A 22,505-nucleotide genomic window follows, 5' to 3' on the forward strand; every position below is an offset into this window, starting at 1 on the left:
TCGTTACTTTTGTACGTAACATCCCAAGTAGGACAGGGAGTCACGATAAAGGCAAAATGATGTCGAAATGATTGCCAATTATTATCGACGATAAAATAACGATTTTTAAGTCAATTTTCCATCATTTTAATTTCTATGTAACTTTCTGTTCTACCTGGGATAGTCTCAACGAAACAAGAGTTGGTGCGTGTATGTATTTGTGTGTATTTCAGTCAATCAATAGTAAATAATTCTGCAATCGAGAAACGTTCGGTAGTGCAAGTCGGTGAAGTTACACTTAATAAAGAAAGTTATGCCTAACAATAAGAGTCACGCGCACGGTATTTCGCGTGAATCGCTGGAATGGTCGCGGCACATATTCCGAGGCGCATATTGCGCGACAGAAGGCGAAGTGGCATGGCGGTGGCTATACGGCCCGACAATGTAACTTTATTTCAGCTCACGTGCGAATCCAATCCAGGCATGATTTTCCATTTGAAATCGAGCGTATATCAAAAGTCGGGCCGCTTCATCCATATCAATCGAAAGAGAGCGTCGCGTCGTCCTTAGAATTACGAAGGAACCCGGCAGAAAAATCCTTGCTCGATATCCTAAGCACATACCTACTTAGCACCCGTCCCTTTAGCCTTACAACTTTTATCCTTATGCGTCTCTCCTTCCTTACATGCAACGTTAAAGTAACACAAATAATCGCTATAAGTTTCACTGAAGACTTCGGAAGAATTCGAATTTAAAAATCTATAGAAATCGAATAAAAAATTGGAAGAATTTGAATTGAAAAATCTTATCGTAAATTCGAGTAAGTTGATTGTTCTTCAGTGAAAAACAGAGAAGGCTCGCTTTTCATCGAAAGTTTTCAATTTTTTAGTATTGCCCTGACAAGAAACAAAGGCTTGAATTCTTGCTGAGACAAAACCAAGCTTAAATAACTGACAAGCAAGATTTTATTACGTATTCACTCCTTCTCGTTTCTCTCGGCTTTCATTTTTAGCTCGTCCTGTGTGTGCAAGCGTGTTGTTACGCACAAGTTAATAGCACGGCGGCTTGACATCTTTAAACGCGAATGTTTTTGTTTGCCGACTTTACTCGTATCATTTAGCGGCTGAGTGTAATTCGGTGTTGATTTTATCGCACACTCGAGTGACATATGCTCGTCCGTCGCGACCGTTTACGCAACGCTTTGAAAAGCCACCGATAAAAAAAATCATATCTCACCCTTTATCGCAACTGATGAGCTCTGTCAAGAGTTCCGTGACGTTTTCATGCGATTTATTAAAAAATGGATGGCAAAAGAAGAAGTCACCAATTATTATATAGTAATTTTCGAGAAAGCAAGATATTTTTTACATTACATAAAAAATTACGTAACGATTCACAAAATTTAAGAGAAATAAAAAATAAAGATCTAATAGAAAATAGAACGTCGATATATAAAATTATAATATAAAATTTCTAAAAACGAAAAAGATGTACTTTGCGTTTTGTTAAAAATCTACGAAGACTTGAAATAATATAAATGCATAATTAATTTTATTTTTAAGTAATACACATGTTTAACAATAGAAAAGAGAAGATGTCCATGGAGCTTTCAATGATATTCAAAAAGAAACACGATTTATTTTACATTGAAGTGCACTCTATTACATTTCATTGACTCTCGATCGCAATAAATAACTTATCTTCGAACGTTACATGGTTACGTGATGTTTTCAACATTTAATAAAGCTGCAACTTACATAGCTTCTGCTAGTAAGTGAGTTGTAAGAAATTTGTTTCGTCTACTGACAGTATGACTCTGCTTTATCTGCTGTCGGAAAGTTCCATCCGCAGACTTCTTTATGCATTAGCGATAAAATGCTCTTTATAACATTGCAATTGTCTTATATTTCACTTTCATTATATTTTTCTTTACTTAACATGATTATTTCATGTTGCAAAAAGAGATTAATATCAACATTTTTGGTTGGGACTGAAGGCTGTAGCCATCTTGATCCTCGTTGACCCTCCGTGAGAGGCAATCCATATGCAACTCGCGTTATCCATTACCTTCTACAATGTACTTTCGTTAGAAATTTCGTGTCCGTTATATTTCCCTGCTTCAACATCGTTCGATGCGGCGAATGTTTTAAACCGTCGTAAACTAGTAAAAAAAGCGGGTTAAGCTGTTTTTTTTCTGGTTAAAGATGGAAACGCATCGCTGATCACCGTCATTAAGGAATTCCTTCGATTGCCGAAGGCTACCGCGTATCCTTCGCTCGTGAAATCGAAGGAACGGTGAATGGAAAACCTATGGTGCATTGCTCGCATACCTGCGATATTACGGTGCATGCGGTCGCATTGCTGAGCGGCGAACAGGAGTCTGAGAGATCGATCGGTGGTAGCCAATTAGATTTCGGGCTAGCTAATTGGCAATCGGAACTTAATTACTACTCGAATATTTATTTGTTAACATTCGAGATAATGAAGGAATTAAATAGGAATTAAAAAAGGAACTTAATTACTACTCGATTAAAAAAGGAACTTAATTACTACTCGAACATTTATTTGTTAACATTCGAGATAATGAAGGAATTAAATAGGAATGAAAAGGAAATAGGTTCAACATCGCTTACGTTTGACTTCGTCCTTGTAAGAAATAATTATCATAATTACCTTCTTCTGTCCTGACTTAAAATTTACAAAATTTCTAATTTAAGTTTAGCAATTAAAACAATGTTTGGGATTAACGTATTCTCTCTTTAAATCATCGTTATAATTTGAGTTTGTTGTTAGAGATTCTTTATAGACTGAAGAATTTAACGGTAATTAAAACGTGACGCTCTGAATAAATGTGTAAATAATGTCGCATTTTGTTACTGTGGTGATAAAATTAGTGGAACGTATGTCCCATTACCCATTTCCCCCATTCCCATCACGTCCACGGAGGTGGACTTGGTTTAATTCGCTCGTCACATGATCAGGAATGCCTGCTGCAAAAATAACGGCGTCGTTACATTCGCTAGATAGAAGTTAGCTAAATCCGGAGGATAAGCCTTAAGCAGGTTTCTCGCGCGCGATGATAAAATAAAGTGGAACACACGAAAACTGCAAAAGTAAACAAAACAAACAATTCCGTTTTAGACCGTTAACATAGCGGGATTTCAGGAGGCAAAGCGCCGCTTTTGATAATTTATTTTTACTTATTTTCTCCTACTGATAGAAAACACGCTATTAAGAATAATTCGCAAGGATATCTGGAGAAGTCTATATAGAATATTCCTTATTTTATTAATTATTAATTATATATTAATGTCTCTTAACAATAACAAATATATTAATTAAAAGACAGGGTTTTAATATTTTTAAACTATTTTATTCTGCAACATTGTATTTACATAAGTTTGAATAATTGAAAGCAAATATAATAAAGCTTTACGCTTTGATTATGTCGATTACTATTCAGTCATGAAATATTGTCTTATGCTAAAGCTGGAATTTCAATATTAAAACATATAAAACTCCCAAAAATTATTATTAGGCATAAAATCCTATCCGATAAATAATCGACAATTTCAATATTTATTTATTTTGAATTATACATATATTGGTCGCTATATACTTACTTAAGAGATCATGTCTTCCGAATTTTTATTTTTTTGTCTTTAGTACATAATCCAAAAATCTTTCACGGTTTCAACAATAAAACTTAATTATCTGACATCGGTATGCGTGCGATATATTGCACGACATATTGCCCAGGTCAAAGCTTCTAAATCACCTAGCATTTCTCGAGAGATTATTATCGGGTCCCTCCCTTCGCTCTAATTGCCAGGAATTCCATCAGTTTCGTTGACGAGTGGTCAAGACTCGCTTACCACGAAAGTGACGCCGAAGTTACGGAGATTTTTTTATAGAAAGGATATTCTCCGTCTCGTTCGATCAGGCTTCGGGGACAACGGCCCCCGGATTAGATGACCTCTTTGAGGGATTCTGGTGACCGCGCGCGCCAAGCGCGAATTCGTATATATTATACGTTCGTTTTGATTTGAAAAACGCACACGCAGATGGGGTGAAAAAAACGCACCTGCAACGTGGCGCACGCAATGTGACGTGCGCGGAGCCAAAAGCGGCGTACTTCGAGGAATCTTCATTGGACCAACGAAACGTGAGATCTCCTCGCCAGCCACTTCCTCATCGAACACGTTTGTCCGCGAATAAATTAACATGTATTACACACAGACACGTTTCACGCGCACGCATCGCACGCGGGCCTAGATCGTTGATCATATTTGTATAAAACGTGAGACAAACCGCGATATGTAAAAAGAAAATAAAAGTACAACGAAGAAAATCAAAAGGTGCACGTGCACACTCTCTTCGCTGGTTATTTATAATTTTTATAGTTAATCTCGAATGGAATTGAAGCGCAGGATTCCGAAAGTGTAGGTACGCTGCTGTTCCGTCGGCGATTTACAGGACGTTTCAAACCTCGAGTTGGCGGTACCCAGGTAAACCGGTCGCTCCACAGGTTTCCTCCAGGTCTCTGGATCCACCTGTACCCTGATACCGCGTGCGTAACGGTACAAACACGGCGTATGGTGGCTCCTCGTGGTGGCGGCGCGAGCTACCTTCCTCTTAGGCGAGGTCGAGCGGCCGCATACCACGATCCGGAATCGCGTCGTGGAAGCCAGTCGTTGCTCGATCGTCCGCGACGCGCTCGGATAGAAATAAAAAAGAATTGAGAGATCGCGACGACGACGACGACGACGACGGGGCGGGACCGCGGTTCGCGCGCAGTTTCGAAGCCGCGTACCCCGTGAAATAACGTGCGCGTTCCAACGTCCTCGCTGAATCGCTGCTCCCGCATTCCTTTCCGGAGCCGCGTGGATCCCCGTGGAATTTCAGTCACGTCACTCGACTGAAAATTCGTCTCTTCTGCCGGTTCGATCGTTCCACCTGGCTCGTGCTACGATCCTGTCAAAGAGCACGGCGACACACGTCCAGAGGTGAGTTCTCGATACTGAGAAAGTAGCTCCGCGATCGGCGTCGTCGCGATCGATCTCTCTCGCATAAGCGCGGTGTCGAAGACGCCGCGCCGCGCCGCGCCGGAGACATCGATGCCCGTCGCGGCGATATCGTCTCGCGGATACGTGTCCCGCATCATCGCGTTCGTAATCGATATATCGCTGTGATGACACGAGATTAACTCATTTTGAAATCAGCTTCTATAATTGTGTTTCGTAAAATTTTGCCCTAACGTCATGTTGAAGCAACGACAATATTTCGGTATAATTCACAAATTGGAGCACTTATTGTAAAAGCAGCCTAATACAATATTTGATATAATAAATAATAAAAAGGTACCTGATATAATATTTGATATAATAAATACTTACGAAGATCTTGTATATTTTATTATATTATATTTATTAAAACATTCTGTATCAATGATAAGATAAATAAAGAAGAATATACATATATAATGGAGAATCATCTGATGTAATTTTCAATGTTAGAAGTGGAAAGTAAAATTTATGAATGCATGGTCGAAGAAAAAAGACTGTAATATAAAATATAAATTATAAAATATGTATAGGAAATTTAGAAATATAAAATCTCTGGCATTGTTTTTTCTTCTTCGCAATATGAATTAAACTTGAAACAACGATATGTTGTTTGTTGATAAAAAATGATATAAATATTAATTGTACTTCTGTGAAAATCTTCTACTTTCTAATTTTAATCTTCACGAATAAACTTCTGGATTAAAGCAAAAGGTTTATCTACTAACAATAAGAAGAGAATCAATGCAGGAGTTGTCTTTTAAATATCTGTCACTAAACACCTGTCGAATTGCTTGTTTTTGGGATTTTAAAAAAGGTGGAATTCAGGTACATCTGATCTGACTAAACATAATGCGGTGTGCGTGTGCACGTAAAACAGCTTCAGTTCCCGATCTGTATACCTGTTCTGAGGAACGAGCGAAGGTTAGCAGTCGGCTTTTATGCATCGGGAGCTCACCAGGCCAGTTGAGAATCAAGAAAATTTAGCTCGAGCTCCTGGCTTAGCCTTGCGTGTGCGTGTGTGCTCGTATACGTGCGCGGCTCGTTACTCGTGTCCGTTGTTGACCGTGTAATCATGTGAACAGTGTAACAAGAATAAATAGAATACGAGAAACAGTTAAGTTAATACCAGAACAAATATAAATCGATCTCGCAGATCCACGGAGAACGATTGCGGGATGGGACTCGGGGTCTAATTGAGGGTACTCGAGTTAACTCGAGTACCGCGACGGATCCCCGTCTCGCTTCGCAAATGTCGGAACAAAAGTTCATGCGGCTGGCTTTAAAATGGCGTGCCGCGGTGCGCGACATTCCGGTCGACGCACGATTAGGCGAAAGTATTCAAGGACAATGCATCCGTCTGGCTACCGTGGAAGACGACGTTCTCCCATTAATGGCGCCTACCCATGTCGCGGAAAATTGAAAAGAATACGAACACTTCTCAGCCCCTGGCCCCCCTTCTACTCTAATACAGAAATATGTGAAAGCGGAAACGAGCGTACAACCACGAAATTAATGCAGTTACATTAAGACCTGTATGTGTGGACTTGATAATATATTTTTGCTTTAGATAGTAATTTCTACATGAGTAATATTACGTGTAATATCATTAGTAACGCTGGGAGATTTAAAAGTCTTTTATGCTGTATTTGCGCAAGTTGATTTATAAAATTTATTTTTTTAAATCTGAAACAGTAAAAGGAAGGAAGCTCTTAGTTTTAAGACATGACATAACATGTTGAATTGAAATTAAGTAGTGGCATTAAATGTATAGTGGCGAATACTAAATTGGAATTTTAATAGATTAATTAAAGTACTACGTACGCGGTGAAATGTTAGCAGCATGCCAGCAAATGCGAGCGGAATGTTGCGGTAGACTGGCATTAACCGCGTCTGCATTAAACTCATGTTCTGCTGGCGGAGCCTGCCGACACACTCTGACAGAAGATTGTCAACAGAAGCCGAATGGAGTCTACCATTTCGTAAACGTTTAAACGCATCATTCACAAAATTGCAAAAGTCAAATTGCTCGGTTTCTGCATCAGTCAATCCGATCTCATATTCTATTTGCAAATTCTGTTATATTTTCATCGGCATTCTGCAGACAAAATTTGCGGATACTTTGCAAAATCTGTTTTTAACAGATTTGGCAATTTGGATATACAGGGTGTTAAAAATAGATCAGCAAGACTTTTAAAATCGAATGGGACTTTTTGACATAAAAAATCGCTTCTAACTTCAAGAGAATTGAGTTTTGGATTCGTGTTTGTTAGGAGTTTTTTATTCTCCTTATTGAGTGAATACTATCTCACATAAGTCCTGCATACTTTTTTAAAAATCCTACATGCTCGAATATTATTTGCAATTTTCCCAAGATTTATTCCTTATCGGATAATAATAATAATAATAATATTGAGAGATGACACTAGAAAAGATGATACTAAAAATTTAGAAATCCCGACGCTACAAATCTCATTTAATTCTAAAGACTTGTACTTAATGGTCTCTTTATGGATAGACGGAAATGATTGACGCCGCGGAAACGCAGTGCAATCGCACGCGAAACGGTTCGCCATGGCGTAGCACGAAAGTCCGATTGTGAATGATACGGAGCGAGTAATAAAAAAAACTCGAAGAGAGAAAGTGCTTCCTAAAAGCTGCTTTCTTATCGGCTAGGGTCGGTCGCGGGTTGAATATCGTTCGAGCGACCGTGCCCCATTTGAAACGCGGCGGGTCTCGGTCCGGTCGAGCGGTTTCGGCTGGACGCGACGGTGACTTTGAAACAAGCCGGTTGTATGCACGAGCGACAGGATCACGCACGATTAATCTCCCGGCTGACTCTTGCCTCGATAGCCGCGAGCCGCGAGAGAGGCGCGATTATGAATTACATAAGATCCTTGTATCACCGCACGGCCGGGCTGCTGCTTTCTCTGTCTGACCTGGATAACTTGCATCGCAAAGTTCCTATTCTCTCGCCGCCATTAACGCTCGCTGTAAGATTGTCGCTGCAGAGAAATAGGGAGAGAGAGAGAGAGAGAGAGAGAAGGGGGAGATTTATCATCTCTCGAGGTTTTATCCCTTAACTCGCACATAGTGAAGCAATATGCATGCATGCGTTAACCTTAAGAGAGCTTCGCGAGGGGATTTAAGTAAAGCTTGAAATTGATCGAAAAAAATTATGTATAATTATGTAAATATGTATATGTATATGAATATTTCAAAAGTTTGATTTGCATGGCATGTACCTTTTAATTAATATACTGTACATAATTATACACAGTATATGAGCAACTTTAGAAATCAGCTTTGTACGTATTAATTTTCACTCCAGTATTTTATTAAAAGTAATTAATGTGTTATAACCACAATTATATCTCTTAAGTAATGAAGATTATATATAACTAAAATAAAAATTAAAAGTAGATATATCTGTTCAAACTTTTTTATCACATTGAAACTGGACATTTCTAATATATTTGATACGTAATAGAATTGTTTTGATTTCACATACACATTATATTTCAACTTTCGTTCTACAAACGGAAGCAACAATTTTTAAAATTCTACAAAGTTCAACATTTTCTCCGATTTTAAAGTAACGCCTAATTCCAATTTTCCTAAGTAATCTCTCTCCAATTCCCGTTACAAACGTTTAGAGACTCTTGCACATGCGAGAAACTTGATCTCGGCACTAAATACACTCATGTTGACAGAAGAAGAGGATGACGCGCGCGCGGCACGAATATCGTTTCGCGAAACCGGTTAGCAGTTTTGCCGTTTCCCGGTGAGCCGGGGTCGCCGAAAGAGCCGACGATAGAAGACATCGCGGCGTGGCAGACAATGAACAGTCAGCGGTGTCGAAAGGCCAAATCGCCGTCGTCGTCGCCATTGTCTTCGCCACCGTATCTCGCTCCGTCGAATCTAACCCACGCGTCCCTCTCGCAGCCGCGCTCGCGAGCTCGCCGCTGATCGAGGGTGACTAACCAAATTAGCATAAAATTGCGAAATGCATTCCGCGGTGAGCACGCCGGAGAAGGACGCCGGCCGTTTGCTACTTTTACTGGAAGTAGCCTTAGCCGCGGAGATTTATCCGCGTCGCGCTTGACGCGCGCGAGTGTGTGCTCGCTCATAGACCGCGACCGGCGCGACCTGCGAAGCGCAGGGCCGAGTGGCTTGCACGGTAGGTTTACGAGCCTGCCGTCTCAAACCTTGAGAATAACATTTTACAACCTAAACATTTATGTTTAAATATAACTATTTAAAAAATAAATAAACTAAATAATGAGAAAACTTATGACTTTGAAAATAATAATTTTACAGCCTGGAAATTTAATTTACATAATCATCTGAAAATTAAAGAAGTTACAATAACGAGAATGAGAAATGATAGATTGTTAGAAAGGAGTGGTAAAAGTACAATAACTGACGAAGTTAAGAATATGCAGAATGTCAATTTCTAAGAGACAATATAATTAATGGAATTGAGAGAGAAAGTAACTTGGTTTCATGATCTCTTTGTATCTATAGGGAGGGGAGGGGGGAGTTTCCGCTCTATAATCATTGAAACATTTTTAACGTGTGTAAAAAAACAAGCTTATTTTTGCGCAACTTGCAGCAGCTGAGTGATGTCATGTACAGTGGAAGGTATAAATGATATTTCTAAGTATGCATCTTGTACACGTCGTAGACATATAGACACGCGCGCGTGGTCGTGTGTATCTCGATCTTGCGGAGCTGAATACTCGTTGCGACACTTCCCATATTTCCGAACGTGCAATTATGATCGATATCAAGCCGCGCTCACGCGCCGAACTAATGTTTTCTTCGACATAGGCCGGAGTTGTAACATTTATGAAGATTATCTGAATTTTAATAAAAGTTCTTTGTACATCTCGCGACAAGAAAATCTTTCTTTTTACAACTAGAAGTACGACTTTAACTTTACAATTAGAATTGTCTACTCTGAGCAATTAAATAAATATACGATATATATATATATATATATATATGCATTGTTACAAATAAAGAACTCAGAGCTTGAACATTAACATTCCTCGAACTGTGCCGGAAGTTGCGGGATGATTGGAAGGGATAACTGGACAGCAACACTGGGCGATGTTTCCGTTACAAACACGATTGGCGTAATATTTCTCGGCACGCGCGTAAGATATCTGACATTGAAAACTGATGGACAGCTCGAACGGTATCGCGTCCAAGTCAGCTGACAATCTATAAGCTGAGAATCAAATGATAATAATCAAAATAATGAATCCGAATCGTTTCGTTTCAGGACAGACCGATTGACACAAAATGCCGGATACTTTCACACGGAGGTCGATTTAACGCCGTTCCAAGATGTATGCCGACTGGCAAAAGGTGAGTTGATATTTATTAGCTGGTGTATCTCGAAAGGCCGGACTCGTCGTGAGTGGTTTTTACGTGGCTATAATAAACACGCTTGCGGGGTATTGCGTGAATTAAGTACCGAGCGTTTCTAAAGTTACACGATTATTTTATCGAAGAAAATCTATAATCGGCCGAATATCGGCGAAATCGAAGGGAACACGACGTTGTGAAAGAAGAACGGTCGTTCCCGGAGCTTGTCAATCGTTCGTTAAGGCGTTGCGATTCCCACTCGTAGATTCGTAGACTCGCAGACCGTAAGACGGTCACTTTTGGATTGTCATGGCATTGCACAATGTTTACGTGGTCACGACCGCCGCGGTGGGATCTCGCTGCGTGGTCGGAGTCAATGATCTGCGCACACGCAATTGCATCGCCGCGCTCGCAGCAGCCACTTTCCAACGCCTCGTCCGACGGTCTTTCGACGCTTAGTCAACGATCGATCCGCGCGCCGATCGTCTTCGACTTTGCAGAATTGGAAAAACACTGAAGCCTGAGAAATGAACTTTTTAAGGTTGCTGCGGGGAAACTCTAAAAAGAAGTGAGAAGAATGAAAAACGTGTATCGACCGTTTGAGTGTGTGGACTTTTCTAAAACGTTTCAAGTAAAAGAAATTAAACAAGTCTTGCAAAATTAAAAAAATCACTTTTAAACATAAATGTATAAGCATCTTGAGACGTCAGTAAAGCTTTCGAAATACGCTTTCTCGAGTGAGTTTTAATGTAACTGTGTACAAGACTTAATCCGCGTTAGCTTCTAAATTTAGCATCATAACGTACGAATGACTATAGCAATGTAGAGACTAACGTTATTTTTTTTTTGCGATGGATGCGTTTGGAATGCATCGCGAGCGGGCTGGCGCAATGGCGGCTTCTCACTTTTACTTCGCTCCCCGCGCATCCAATCGCGGATAATGAGCGGCGGAATAATTAAGGAAGCATTCCGCACGTCGAGGAGCGAGTGTAGTAGAAGGGCATTAACGAAATTGAAATGGATATTAAACAACCGGCATTATCGAAAATGAAGACATGAAGCCGCCGGAGATTTAATGAGCTGTGCAGTGCTTCTTTTATAGCCCGGATATACTTTGCCATCTATCCGCTAGCAAGAGAGCAATTTTCAAACGAAACGATTATGTCGCAAGTCCGTTTCCTCTCTTTTTTTTTCTTCAATTTTAAGAAACGAAACAATTCAGAGACGTTACGTAACGCCGGGAAATCTGTTTAATGTCGATAAATCAATCCGACATTGCTACAAGAAGAAGAAGAAGAGGTAATCGTGTCCCATCTTGCGGTTGCGCTCGCCGCGCTCCGCAATCGACAATTTCTATCGCTCTTCTGCAACTCGCCACGGCCGCTAGGCAGAGTAGCTGAGTAGCTTCCCTTCGCGCGTTCCTACGCCTCCCGTATAAGCCATCAGTACGTAATACGCGCGTATACGTTGCATGTGTACGGTTGCGCGCGCGCGTATTTAGCGCGTAATTTATATAAGAAGAGAGGCACGCTTGGTTCCACCCCAAAGCGCTTCGATCCACTGGCGCCGGTAGCTTATGATTTCATCGCGCTAAATCCCGCCGTGACGGGTCTTAAACGCATATATACAGAAGACTCCCGTCCGAGATTGGGCGCTACCGATAGGTAGCGGACAAAACGGCGAGCGGGATTCCAGGAGAACGGGGGAAAGCGCGATATGCGATCCGGCGGCGCGATTAGAGCGGCGCGTCCGATCGGGGAAATATGGGCCGCTTTCGGGCACGGCCTAATTAGCGTGTCTCAATTAAAATTGCATATACGCCACTGCGTGTATCCGAGGCAATTGTTGCGGAGAGGGAAGGAAGGCCCCGCAACTTCCAGTGCCGCGTCGAACATCCTAGCGTCCGCATCGCGCGCGATCATCCTCGGCCTCGCGAGGGAAAGGGGGCCTTTCCCTCCCGAGGAACTATTCCTTCCGCGAAAGGGTCGATTTTGTTGAGTCGGCGGATTACGGCCCGGGGGGGACGACCGAAGAGGATGACACCGCCGCCGGGCACCGTTAACGAATTCCGCGTGTGCCATGCAGCAGCGGACTTTTGCCGACTGACCCAATGAGCCCGATAGACGCCTGCGTGGCCTCCTAACTTCTTTAAGCCGAATTTAACATGCGCGCGACAGCGCGGGCCTCGTCGAACGACTTAGGCCGCGATCGCCGATCGTGACGGGACTCCTCGATAAGACCGATCGGCGCGGTTGCTGTAAATAAACCCGAAATGCGGGGAAAAGCCCGCGGCGGACGGAAGGCGAAAAACGGTACACGGAAATGCGCGTCGGATGGAGGCTAAGCGTGGAAGAATGTGAAGTCTCGACGGACCGGCGATAGTTCATAGTTCATCCTGAAGATATTCAACCCCGCCGCAGGTTTCAATTGGAAACGCGGGAAAACTTTATGCGACATTGTTTCACTGGTCGCAAATGCGACCCTGTAGCCGCACGAAGCAGTTTTCTCGACGTAGCTAGATAACTGATAACTAAAGACTCGTTCGGGCGATCGCGACCTGCTTGACCGGTTTTTCGCTTTTTTTTCGATTTGTGATAAACGGTGTTAAAATCGTGTTACGCACGAGTGATTAAATTTCACAAAAGAGAAAAGAGAGAGATAGTAAATATTAAATATAATAAATAATATCAATGACTAAGGCACACCCCGTTTACTTGTATTAATAAATCTTTGTTTGACCGAGTAAATTTATAATAGCTAATAATTAATATTTTAAATATTGTGTGAATCATAAAACGTAGTTGACACGATTTGACCGGGCAGAGTGATTCGCGGGTTCGCGTGAAGTTTTTTACATTTGCTGAACGACCGCGGCTGTCACGTCACGTCAATTTTAAGCGAGGCATCGAATCTCCTGACGATCTCGCGAGTGAAAGACGTGTGTCTCGATACCTCGGTGCGGATCCGAGAGAGTTGCGCAGCGGGCATTGACTTGAAACGCTACACGCGTCCATCATCTCCACGACGAGGTTGTTATTTAAATTGAGCGAACTTGAAAGAAGGAGATGCAATCGAAAACTCGACGTTGCTTTAACTGAGGAAAAACGCAATCATACTACACGCGATGTTTTAAAAAAAACGAGGGAAGAAGAAAAGAAACGTAAGATATTTGTACACGTAATCGTGCGTCGTGAACTGTGGGAATAGCCGGAACGCCGAGGATAAACGCACCCTTCTGTTTAAAGATTCATACGCGAACGTCCTCGAAGATTGTATTCGGTAGAAATCGCGATTGTGCGTCTGTAATCACGCGAATTGCGTATTATGCAATTATAAGCAAAGGTGAGCAGAAGATGAAATATTATTTTCATGGAATACTCAACCAAGGAAAATTAATCACGATTTTATAAACGGAGATCCTTCCCGAATGCATGTATATTTGAGACAACTGTGCAGAGATGAATGTTCGAAGCTAATAGAAAGTTGATAAAATCTGGTAGAGGGAACCGAGCTGTCAATACAGGCGACAACGGAGGTCTTCCGCGATTACGCGAAGAGGGAAGTTCTCAGCGAGAAGGCAAGTGGCGCGTTCGCACATGAAGTGCGCGGCTGATCGCCGATATCCCCGGCAGCGATGGCCAATGTGGGATCGAGCGCGAAGCAGCAGCAGCAGCAGCAGCAGCAACGGCGACGCTGGTCCGTGGGTCGATCGTCGACCCCGCGGAGTCACTTTTCGCTGCACTCCTCGGAAGCTTTCTACGCGAGCGCGGAACCGTTATCCGCCGGCCGCGGCGGACGCGCGTTGCATAATGCGAGCGGCAACGGCCCAGACCCAGATACGAATTCCGCCCTGGATTACTGCGCGCCGGAAGCGGTTAACAGGCAACAATGCCGCGCTTCTACCTGGCGACCATCTCCGGACGCGGGTGATCGACGCGAGACCTATTACACGGTGCCGCGCGGCCTGGCGGTCTCCAGGAAGGAGATCTTGCGGCGCAGATGTGTCAAGGACGACGACGAGACGCTCCATTCAACCCCAGAGAAGAATCAGGTCGAGAAAAGACCGAGAACGTTGCCGTCGATCGGTAGACGAACTCGTCAAGACGCCGAACGTCAAGGCACTTCCTCACTCTTGAAGAAGGTTTCAAGGCAGGATATCCTGCGACGTCACGCGAGCATAGAGGCGAGTTCGCAGTTGAAGGATGTCGCGAGGACGTCATCGGGTTTCCCGAGACCGAGTTCCGGTCGCTCGGTTAAAGAGGATCGTGATCTCCCGCGGCCGTCGACCTTGCCGAAGATCGTGCACGCCTCCAAGACGTCTCGACTAGAGGAGTACTCCTCCTCGAGGACGAGGGAGGCTGCCGGAAGGGAAGCGCCGATCTATGGGAAGATTCGGCGACGGAAAATTTCGCTACCGACTGGCGCCGCGACATTGCGCGACTCCGCGACTCCCTCGGGCACTCTGACGAGATTTTCCAAGACGAGGGCGAGTGGAGAACGCGCGGACACCTCGACGAAAGTCGTCAGGCATCTGCGAGATCCCGTTCCCGATCCGCTTGATCGATCCAGGTGCGCGGACGACGTCACTCGTGACGATATTTATGTCAAGGTCGCGCGCAAAACCTCCAGGCAAGCTTCTCACGAAGAGAGACTATTAGAGCCGATCGACAAAACGATCTCTAGGCGCAGAATAATCAGCAACGTGGACCAAATGGATTCCTTGGAGCGACGGATGCACCAAGATCGAGATCAGGACGTGGTCAGGGTTAAGCATGACGCCATATTAGTCTCCAGAGCGGATATCGATCGGCTGCGTAATTTTAAAACGGACAGAAACGATCTCGTGGATAGGAGGACGGCTTGTCGCGCGGACTCCGCCTGGTCCGCGAGAAAGGATTCCAGGACGGATTCTTGGTCCCGTAACAAGTGTCCTCACAGAGATTCCACGTGGACCAGCGAGAGGCAAGCGAGATGTCGGCCGAAGTTGCAGAGCGAATTGTTGACGAAAGGACAAGCGGAAGGCTCGAAAACGGGGATGAGGTCGACGACGTTACCGAGCTACATGAAGATCGGACGGAAGACGTCGACGGGAAATCAGCCGGCGCGGAACGCGGACGAGCAGAGAAGACCCTCGACCGGCGGAGTATTGACGAAGCAGAGCAAAGAGAGGTCGAATTACGTGAGGAAGACGGCGACGCGTGTCCCGACGCACGTCAGAGCGCTCAGCGACGCGAACAGCGCCCGTTCCAACTCTCCGGACACGTCGTCGTCGATATTCGGTTTCTGCACCGGAAAGAGGCGAATGCAAACGTCTTCCGTGGCGCGTGGATCCCCGTCGTGGAACATGAAAACGGTTTGGAATTGTCTATGGATCGATTCAAGAAAATATTCGGTTGTAGCGAAGCTTTAATTTAAAAATAAAAAATCCATTTTATTCCCGCGGCAATATTTAAAATGCATATAAACACAAGTTATCGTAGTTTAAATGATTAGCGAGGAAGTTAAAATAATCTATATATATTTTCCGAAAGGCTGGTTATTATTACAATTAAGTGAAATTGCAACGCAGCGTTCTGAATCAGTTTCTATACTGAAATTTGGACACCAAGAAATTTTCGATTGCAAGTGGGAGTTGATTTAAGTTGTATGAAAGGCATAATTTGAGTATTTAGTATAAAAGGTATTTCTGATATTACGTTTGAAGATTTATTAATTTCACGAGTTATTGAAATATTAGCAAGCTGTGTTATTAAATCGCTTATTTGAATTTGAAGTACAATGATATTATTTGCAGGGTGAACTGGTGTGGTTCGACCCCGGTGTCGGCCATGTGCTGCCAGGCGAGGTTCTGGAATACCACAGAGCCGCCAATGTACTTTCGGTCCAAGCGGTGATCGCCGGCAAGGTAAGATAAGACTGCCTAGAAAGCGTTTACTAATCGTCCATATCTTAACCGTGTATAATTACGAACGGTAGACGTGAAAGAACTCAAGCTGAGAAAAGATAGGCCAGACGTACTCTTTCGGTTGGTAAACAGACCTTTCTATCGACAATACGCAGCTACCTCGCAGCTCCAGGCAACCAATCACTTTGAAATTTTCTAAAAACGACGTCATTCGAGCCAACCTATCTCACGTATGACTCACGTATCTTCGCCAAAATGTTTGCCTAAGTGTTGCATTCCTTATTTTAAATTTGGTTTTTTGAAACAAGTACTTTAATGTATTTAAAGTTGATTTTACCGTTTGATCACTAATATTTGAAAATATAATAATGTACTTGACTCACTTATCTCCACCAAAGTGTTTAATTAAATGTTGCGTTTCTTCTTTTAATTTATTTACGTATTTAATTTTTTGACTGAAGTATCTAAATGTATTTAAAGTTGATTTTACCGTTCGATTATACTAACATTTGGAAATATAATAGTCCAACTAGTTCTCGGAGCTAAATGCTGAAGACAACTTGCGCTTCAACTTGGCTCGACTGTCAAGCGATTAAGGTAATCCAAACGCCGCCCGTCAGATCGAGCAGGAACGGAGCAAGTGCGTGGTAGCCGAGTGATCCGCTCCTCGTCGGTTCTTGACTTTCTAGCGCGACCCTCGCGCGTTTGAATTCGTTTCATTAGGCGAGAACGAGAGGGGCAACTCTCACGTCGTGCGCTCGGCGTCCGCGTCAATCTGGTTTCCACGTTTTTCATTCACTTTTTCGTCCTTCGCGCGCGCAATTTTCAAGTTCGAGCTACCGGGCCTTGAATCGCACCGCCGCCGCGCCGCACCGGTCATCGATCTCCCGGTCGTGGGTGACGGTAGAATTTTAAAGGAAGTTACGGCGGGGACGATTATATTCGCACACGTCGTAGTTTCCATTAACACGATGGACCCGCTTCATTATGCAACCGACACCCATCGCGAGTCATTTAACAACGCGCAATTTTTCCTGCCCGCCTACTTTGTGTTCTCCGCGTTGCATTGTCGTGCACCAGTTGCAGCACTGCACTTCACCGGTGTCCCATTATAGATGACGACTCGCATTGGCGTAATGCACGCCAATCACCTTTAAAAAAATAGGTATTATAGGATGTCTTAACGGGTGTAAACTCGTACATTTAACGGTACTCACAATCCGATCTTGTATTTAATGGCATCTTAAGTGTAAATTTCTTAGATGCTTTTAAGATTCCATCCACAGCCAACGGAATGATCACATAGCATCTCGAGAAATCGTACTAGAAATATATTTTGATTCTGACAGATTAGAAATCTATCTTATGAATCCTGAAGTCAACAATGTGTCTTTCTGCATCCTGAACAATTTCTTGTAATAAATAATAGTTTTAATATAAAGTTCAACTTTTCGTATTCCTTTTAGAAATAACAGCTTCCACATTTTGCAACAATGGAGACATCCATTTGTTTAATTAGAAAATCAGAATTATAAAATTTGAGAAGGTTTCATTATTCTCCATTGCCTCAGCTTGCATTACTCAAAGTATCAGCATTCAGCATCAAAGTACTTTAGAGGTTTTTTAAAGAGAGAAAGGAATAGCCTCAAAATGGATAGATTATAATTTACACTTTTCTAGTTTATCGCGATTATTTCCCGTAAATAGAACGGTCGCAAAAATCTTATGGTAAATAGTAACACAAAATTTTTTTTATTTCTTTGAAATATAACGTTAAAATTTCGTTAATCTGCCGGAAATAACTGCTACCGCCGGCGCCAATGGAGAAGCAACTGCAAACGCAGACGGGCTAGAGTATCCGGTTAAGTCTCACGTGAGTGGCTCTCTCGCTTCTTATGTGAATTCGCACGAATCTTCCTTTTTTATCGGGCGTTCTCCTTAGAAACCGCGGCGAGAAAATGTGGCAGGAACGATCGTAAAATTCGTTTCAGCTGGAAAGTCACGTCTTTAGGCATTTCCCCGTGTCCCTGTTGCGCCGTTAGAAATTGGAAAGAAAGTGTCGCCGGGCGATCGCGGGCTCGTGATCTGTCATCAAAATTATACAAATGCATGTTGTCAAGCCCGCCGCGACCACTCTGGATCTTCGTGCGGAAAAACGACGAATAATTGCATACAATTATGTGTTTAAGCCGCAAATCTTCACTCTCACCAACCTGAGCGGAGTGAAGCCCAGGCAGGACTTGGGTCAAAATGGTGTGGAGGACATGATTCAGTTGACGTAAGTCGCGAAATTATCACGTGTCTATTCGCGTAATTATCACGCACCTGTGTTAAACAAATTGAATAAATTGCAGGGATCTGAACGAGGCGTCGTTATTATGGAACCTGAAGATCCGTTACGACAAGGAATTAATTTACGTACGTCGTGTTTTCCGTCGATTTGATTTATTTATTCCTAAGTGTTAATAACTGGCTTTAATAATCGTTCGCGATGAAATTTTTAGACGTACACAGGAAGTATCCTCGTGGCGGTGAACCCGTACAAAATGTTCGACATCTACGGATTGGATCAAGTGAAGCTTTACGAGGGACGAATCCTTGGTACACTCCCACCGTTAGTATTAATTCCTTTATCTAATTTTTGAAAAAAGTATATTAAGTATTAAAATACAAGAAAAAATATACCAATCTTTATATAATCTTCTCGTTTTACATGAGCGAAACGTTTCACTAGTTGATTGATACCAGAATAAAATTTATTTGATTGTCCTTCAGCCCTATTGCTTCCTTTGCCTTATTTTGGCAAATTTTGTTAAAGATTGATTTATCTTTTCTTTATTTTAATACTTAACCCCCCGTCACCACCGTTATTTTCACTGCTTTCGTTACCCCCCTGGATCCATTTTGTCCAGCCTCCCGGATCTTGGCGTCCCTTGGCGAGTGAGTTCTCACTACTAACAACTATTTTTTGGGAGGGGAGCCATAAACTCAAAATTTCGCTTGTGCCCAAAAAGACCCAGGGGGGGACGGAGGGTTAAAATACATTTTTTTTAATTCCTTTATTTTTTGAACTTTGTATAAAATGCTAAAATGCTAAGACGAAATTAAATACTGACTATAATGATTAAGTAAACATTAATTAAGTAAAGACTGTGTCAAGACTATGTTTTGTCGATGGCAAACGATTTATTTAGACATCAACAATACTTAATTTATTACTTTACATTTATCTCGCTTTTATATATAAGTCTTGCAACTTAGGTCGTATTTTGATCAACTTACGTCTGAAAAAGTCTTGCTTACCATTTTACTCGATTTTGCAGGCATTTATTCGCCGTGGGCTCTTCCGCGTACAGTCAGGTGACTGCAGCCAATAACTCCAGTGCCAATCAGGTGGTCGTCATTTCCGGCGAGTCTGGCTCGGGGAAGACGGAGTCTACGAAGTTGGTGATGCAATATCTCGCGGCCGTCAATCGCGCGCCGAACAATCTCGTCACCGAGCAAATTTTAGAAGCGACGCCGCTCCTGGAGAGCTTTGGGAATGCAAAAACGCCGCGGAACGACAATAGCAGTCGATTCGGGAAATACCTGGAGGTTCACTTCAGAGAGTGAGTAATGTTTAAAAATATATACATTTTAGAGAATAATGAAGTACAAAATTCGTCGATTCTGTTGGTGGCCACATCACGCAAACAACACTTTTTCTATTTCTCAGCGGCGCGATCATAGGCGGTAGAATAACGCAATATCTTCTAGAAAAGAGTAGGATAGTAACTCAGGCTTCGGAGGAGAGGAACTACCACGTGTTCTATGAACTTCTAGCTGGACTCGACCAGCAACTCAGGGATAAATACGGCCTGCTTACACCGGACAAGTATTTTTATTTAAACCAGGTATGTGCATGTGCGTGCGAACGTACAACAAATCCCTGCATCTCAGCTTAGAAAAGGGGATAGTCATATCGCAAAATTAATAATAAGATAATAATGAAATAATATTAAAGTTTTTTTCCGCATTTGTTCCAGGGTGGAAACTGCGAGATCGATGGCAAGAGCGACGTGCAAGATTTCAAGGCGCTCTTGTCGGCCATGCAGGTCCTCGGCTTCTCGTCCGAGGAACAGGACACGATTTTCAAGATTTTAGCCAGCGTGCTGCATCTGGGGAACGTTTACTTTCACCGGAAGCAAATGAGGCACGGCCAGGAAGGCGTGGAAGTCGGTTCCGACGCTGAAATACGCTGGGCGGCGCACCTTCTTCAAGTAAATTCCGATGGCATCATTCGAGCACTCACTACCAAGACGACAGTAAGTTTTCACTTCGGTACACATCTTTCACTCCTTGAATCTTCTTGAATCTACGATTAAATCCATAATTCATGTACACGTCGCGGAGACATCATAAGGATGTTTAAAAGCAAGTTTACGACGGTTTTAAATATCTGTTAGTAAACATTCTTATTGTTCCGACTATCATCAAATTAACAAGACATAAATCTGTCTGTTTATCGTCGCAGGAAGCACGGAATGAGAGAGTCTTCACGGCTTTGAATATTGACCAAGCCCTCGATGCCAGGGACGCTTTCGCGAAAGCGCTATACAGCTCGCTCTTCTCGTGGCTAGTCGCGCGCGTCAACCATATCGTCTATAAGGGCACAAAGCAGACGGCCGCCATTTCGATCCTCGACATCTTCGGCTTTGAAAATTTCACGGAGAACAGTTTCGAGCAGCTATGCATCAACTACGCGAACGAGAATCTGCAGTTCTATTTCAACAAGCACATCTTCAAGCTCGAGCAACAGGAGTACGCGAAGGAGAAGATCGATTGGACTACCATCAACTATACGGTGAGGTTTATTTGGGCAATATGATTGTTTCGTAGCATAAAAATTTCGCGAAACGTGTTAGCATAAGCTAGCATAAGCACGTGAGTCGTAGAAATAATTTGATTGTCCGTTCGTCTGCTTTCAGGATAACTTGCCGGTCATCCACCTGATCGCGAAAAAGCCGGTGGGTATTCTTCACCTGCTGGACGATGAGAGTAACTTCCCTAAAGCGACGGATCTTTCTTTCCTGGAGAAATGCCATTACAATCACGCGCTGAGCGAACTGTATTCCAGGCCAAGAATGAACTCCGCCGAGTTCGCGATCAGGCATTACGCCGGACAGGTCTGGTACAATGTGGAGGGCTTTTTAGACAAGAACAGAGATACCTTGAGACCGGATGTAGTCGAGTTGCTGATCAGTAGCAAGATTTCGGTGAGTTCGTATCTATAGTTTATGCTGTTAGGCTGGAAGAGTCTTACAGTAATGCGGTAACACGGTCATGACGATTACAGATGGTTAGCAAGATGTTCCAGCATGTCAGAAACACTCACGAAGCTAATAAAACTATGAACAAACCGAATGGCAGATTTGTCACCATGAAGCCGAGAACCCCGACTGTTTCGGCTCGATTTCACGATAGTCTTCAGCAACTCTTAGAATCTATGTCTCAGTAAGCATTCCAGGTTCAAACGATAAATTTGTCGTGCAATATTACAAAAATTGCAAATGTAAATTAATTCGACAAAATAATTTAATAATTTAAAGTAAATAATTTTAAAAATCTCTAATAGGTTTAAATAAAACATCTTAATTGACATTTTTATCAATCTCTTAGAGTTTTGTAACAGTTATTACTGTCATGATTTGGCTACAGTTACAGTTAAAGTTTTTGCTTGCAGATGTAATCCATGGTTTGTTCGTTGCATCAAGCCGAACACCGAGAAGGCACCGATGAAATTTGACATGCCTTGTGTGCTTGAACAATTAAGATACACGGGCATGCTGGAGACGATCCGCATCAGGAAAACTGGCTACCCAGTTCGCCTTCTGTTCGGGCACTTTGTAGATCGGTATCGATATCTTGTCTCAACGCATTTGCCTAGGGGAGCGCCCAACAAGGAACTCTGCAGATTAATTTTGGACAAAGCAGCTCCGAAAGAGGCGCAGTCGCAGTATCAGCTCGGACTTACACGAGTGTTTTTACGCGAATCATTGGAGAGAGCCCTAGAATATAACAGAGCGTTGATTCTGGAGAGAGCGGCCATCACAGTCCAGAGGTATGTGTCAAATTATGCAAGAAAGATGCAGAAGAATATTTATATAATTTCGTAATTATATTATTTATATATAACATATATT

The 22,505-nt window shown here is 42.8% G+C and overlaps 2 protein-coding genes across 2 annotated transcripts in view; both read left to right on the plus strand.

The window, feature by feature from the left end:
• Positions 1–4,620: 4,620 nt before the first annotated feature.
• LOC139822218 (unconventional myosin-XV-like) overlaps positions 4,621–22,505 on the plus strand; it is a 40,498-nt gene continuing 22,613 nt past the window's right edge. The window contains exons 1-13 of the mRNA XM_071793830.1: positions 4,621–4,985; positions 10,333–10,418; positions 16,213–16,323; positions 18,513–18,601; positions 18,678–18,741; positions 18,828–18,937; positions 19,647–19,931; positions 20,039–20,216; positions 20,349–20,627; positions 20,837–21,166; positions 21,291–21,578; positions 21,659–21,816; positions 22,046–22,423. Of these exons, the coding sequence (XP_071649931.1) occupies positions 10,398–10,418; positions 16,213–16,323; positions 18,513–18,601; positions 18,678–18,741; positions 18,828–18,937; positions 19,647–19,931; positions 20,039–20,216; positions 20,349–20,627; positions 20,837–21,166; positions 21,291–21,578; positions 21,659–21,816; positions 22,046–22,423 (2,291 nt within the window). The 5' untranslated portion in view covers positions 4,621–4,985; positions 10,333–10,397. The remainder of the gene's footprint in view (positions 4,986–10,332; positions 10,419–16,212; positions 16,324–18,512; positions 18,602–18,677; positions 18,742–18,827; positions 18,938–19,646; positions 19,932–20,038; positions 20,217–20,348; positions 20,628–20,836; positions 21,167–21,290; positions 21,579–21,658; positions 21,817–22,045; positions 22,424–22,505) is intronic.
• Positions 14,053–15,828, plus strand: LOC139822249 (uncharacterized). The gene has a single exon (XM_071793867.1). It carries the CDS (start codon positions 14,053–14,055, stop codon positions 15,826–15,828), a length of 1,776 nt encoding a protein of 591 aa, XP_071649968.1.

This window comes from Temnothorax longispinosus, chromosome 11 (assembly GCF_030848805.1).
Source record: "Temnothorax longispinosus isolate EJ_2023e chromosome 11, Tlon_JGU_v1, whole genome shotgun sequence".
Taxonomy (NCBI): Eukaryota; Metazoa; Arthropoda; class Insecta; order Hymenoptera; family Formicidae; genus Temnothorax; species Temnothorax longispinosus.

What these genes read in the sequence shown, in the direction of transcription:
- LOC139822249 (XM_071793867.1), top strand. Translation starts at nt 14,053, where the DNA reads ATGGCCAATGTGGGATCGAGCGCGAAGCAGCAGCAGCAGCAGCAGCAG.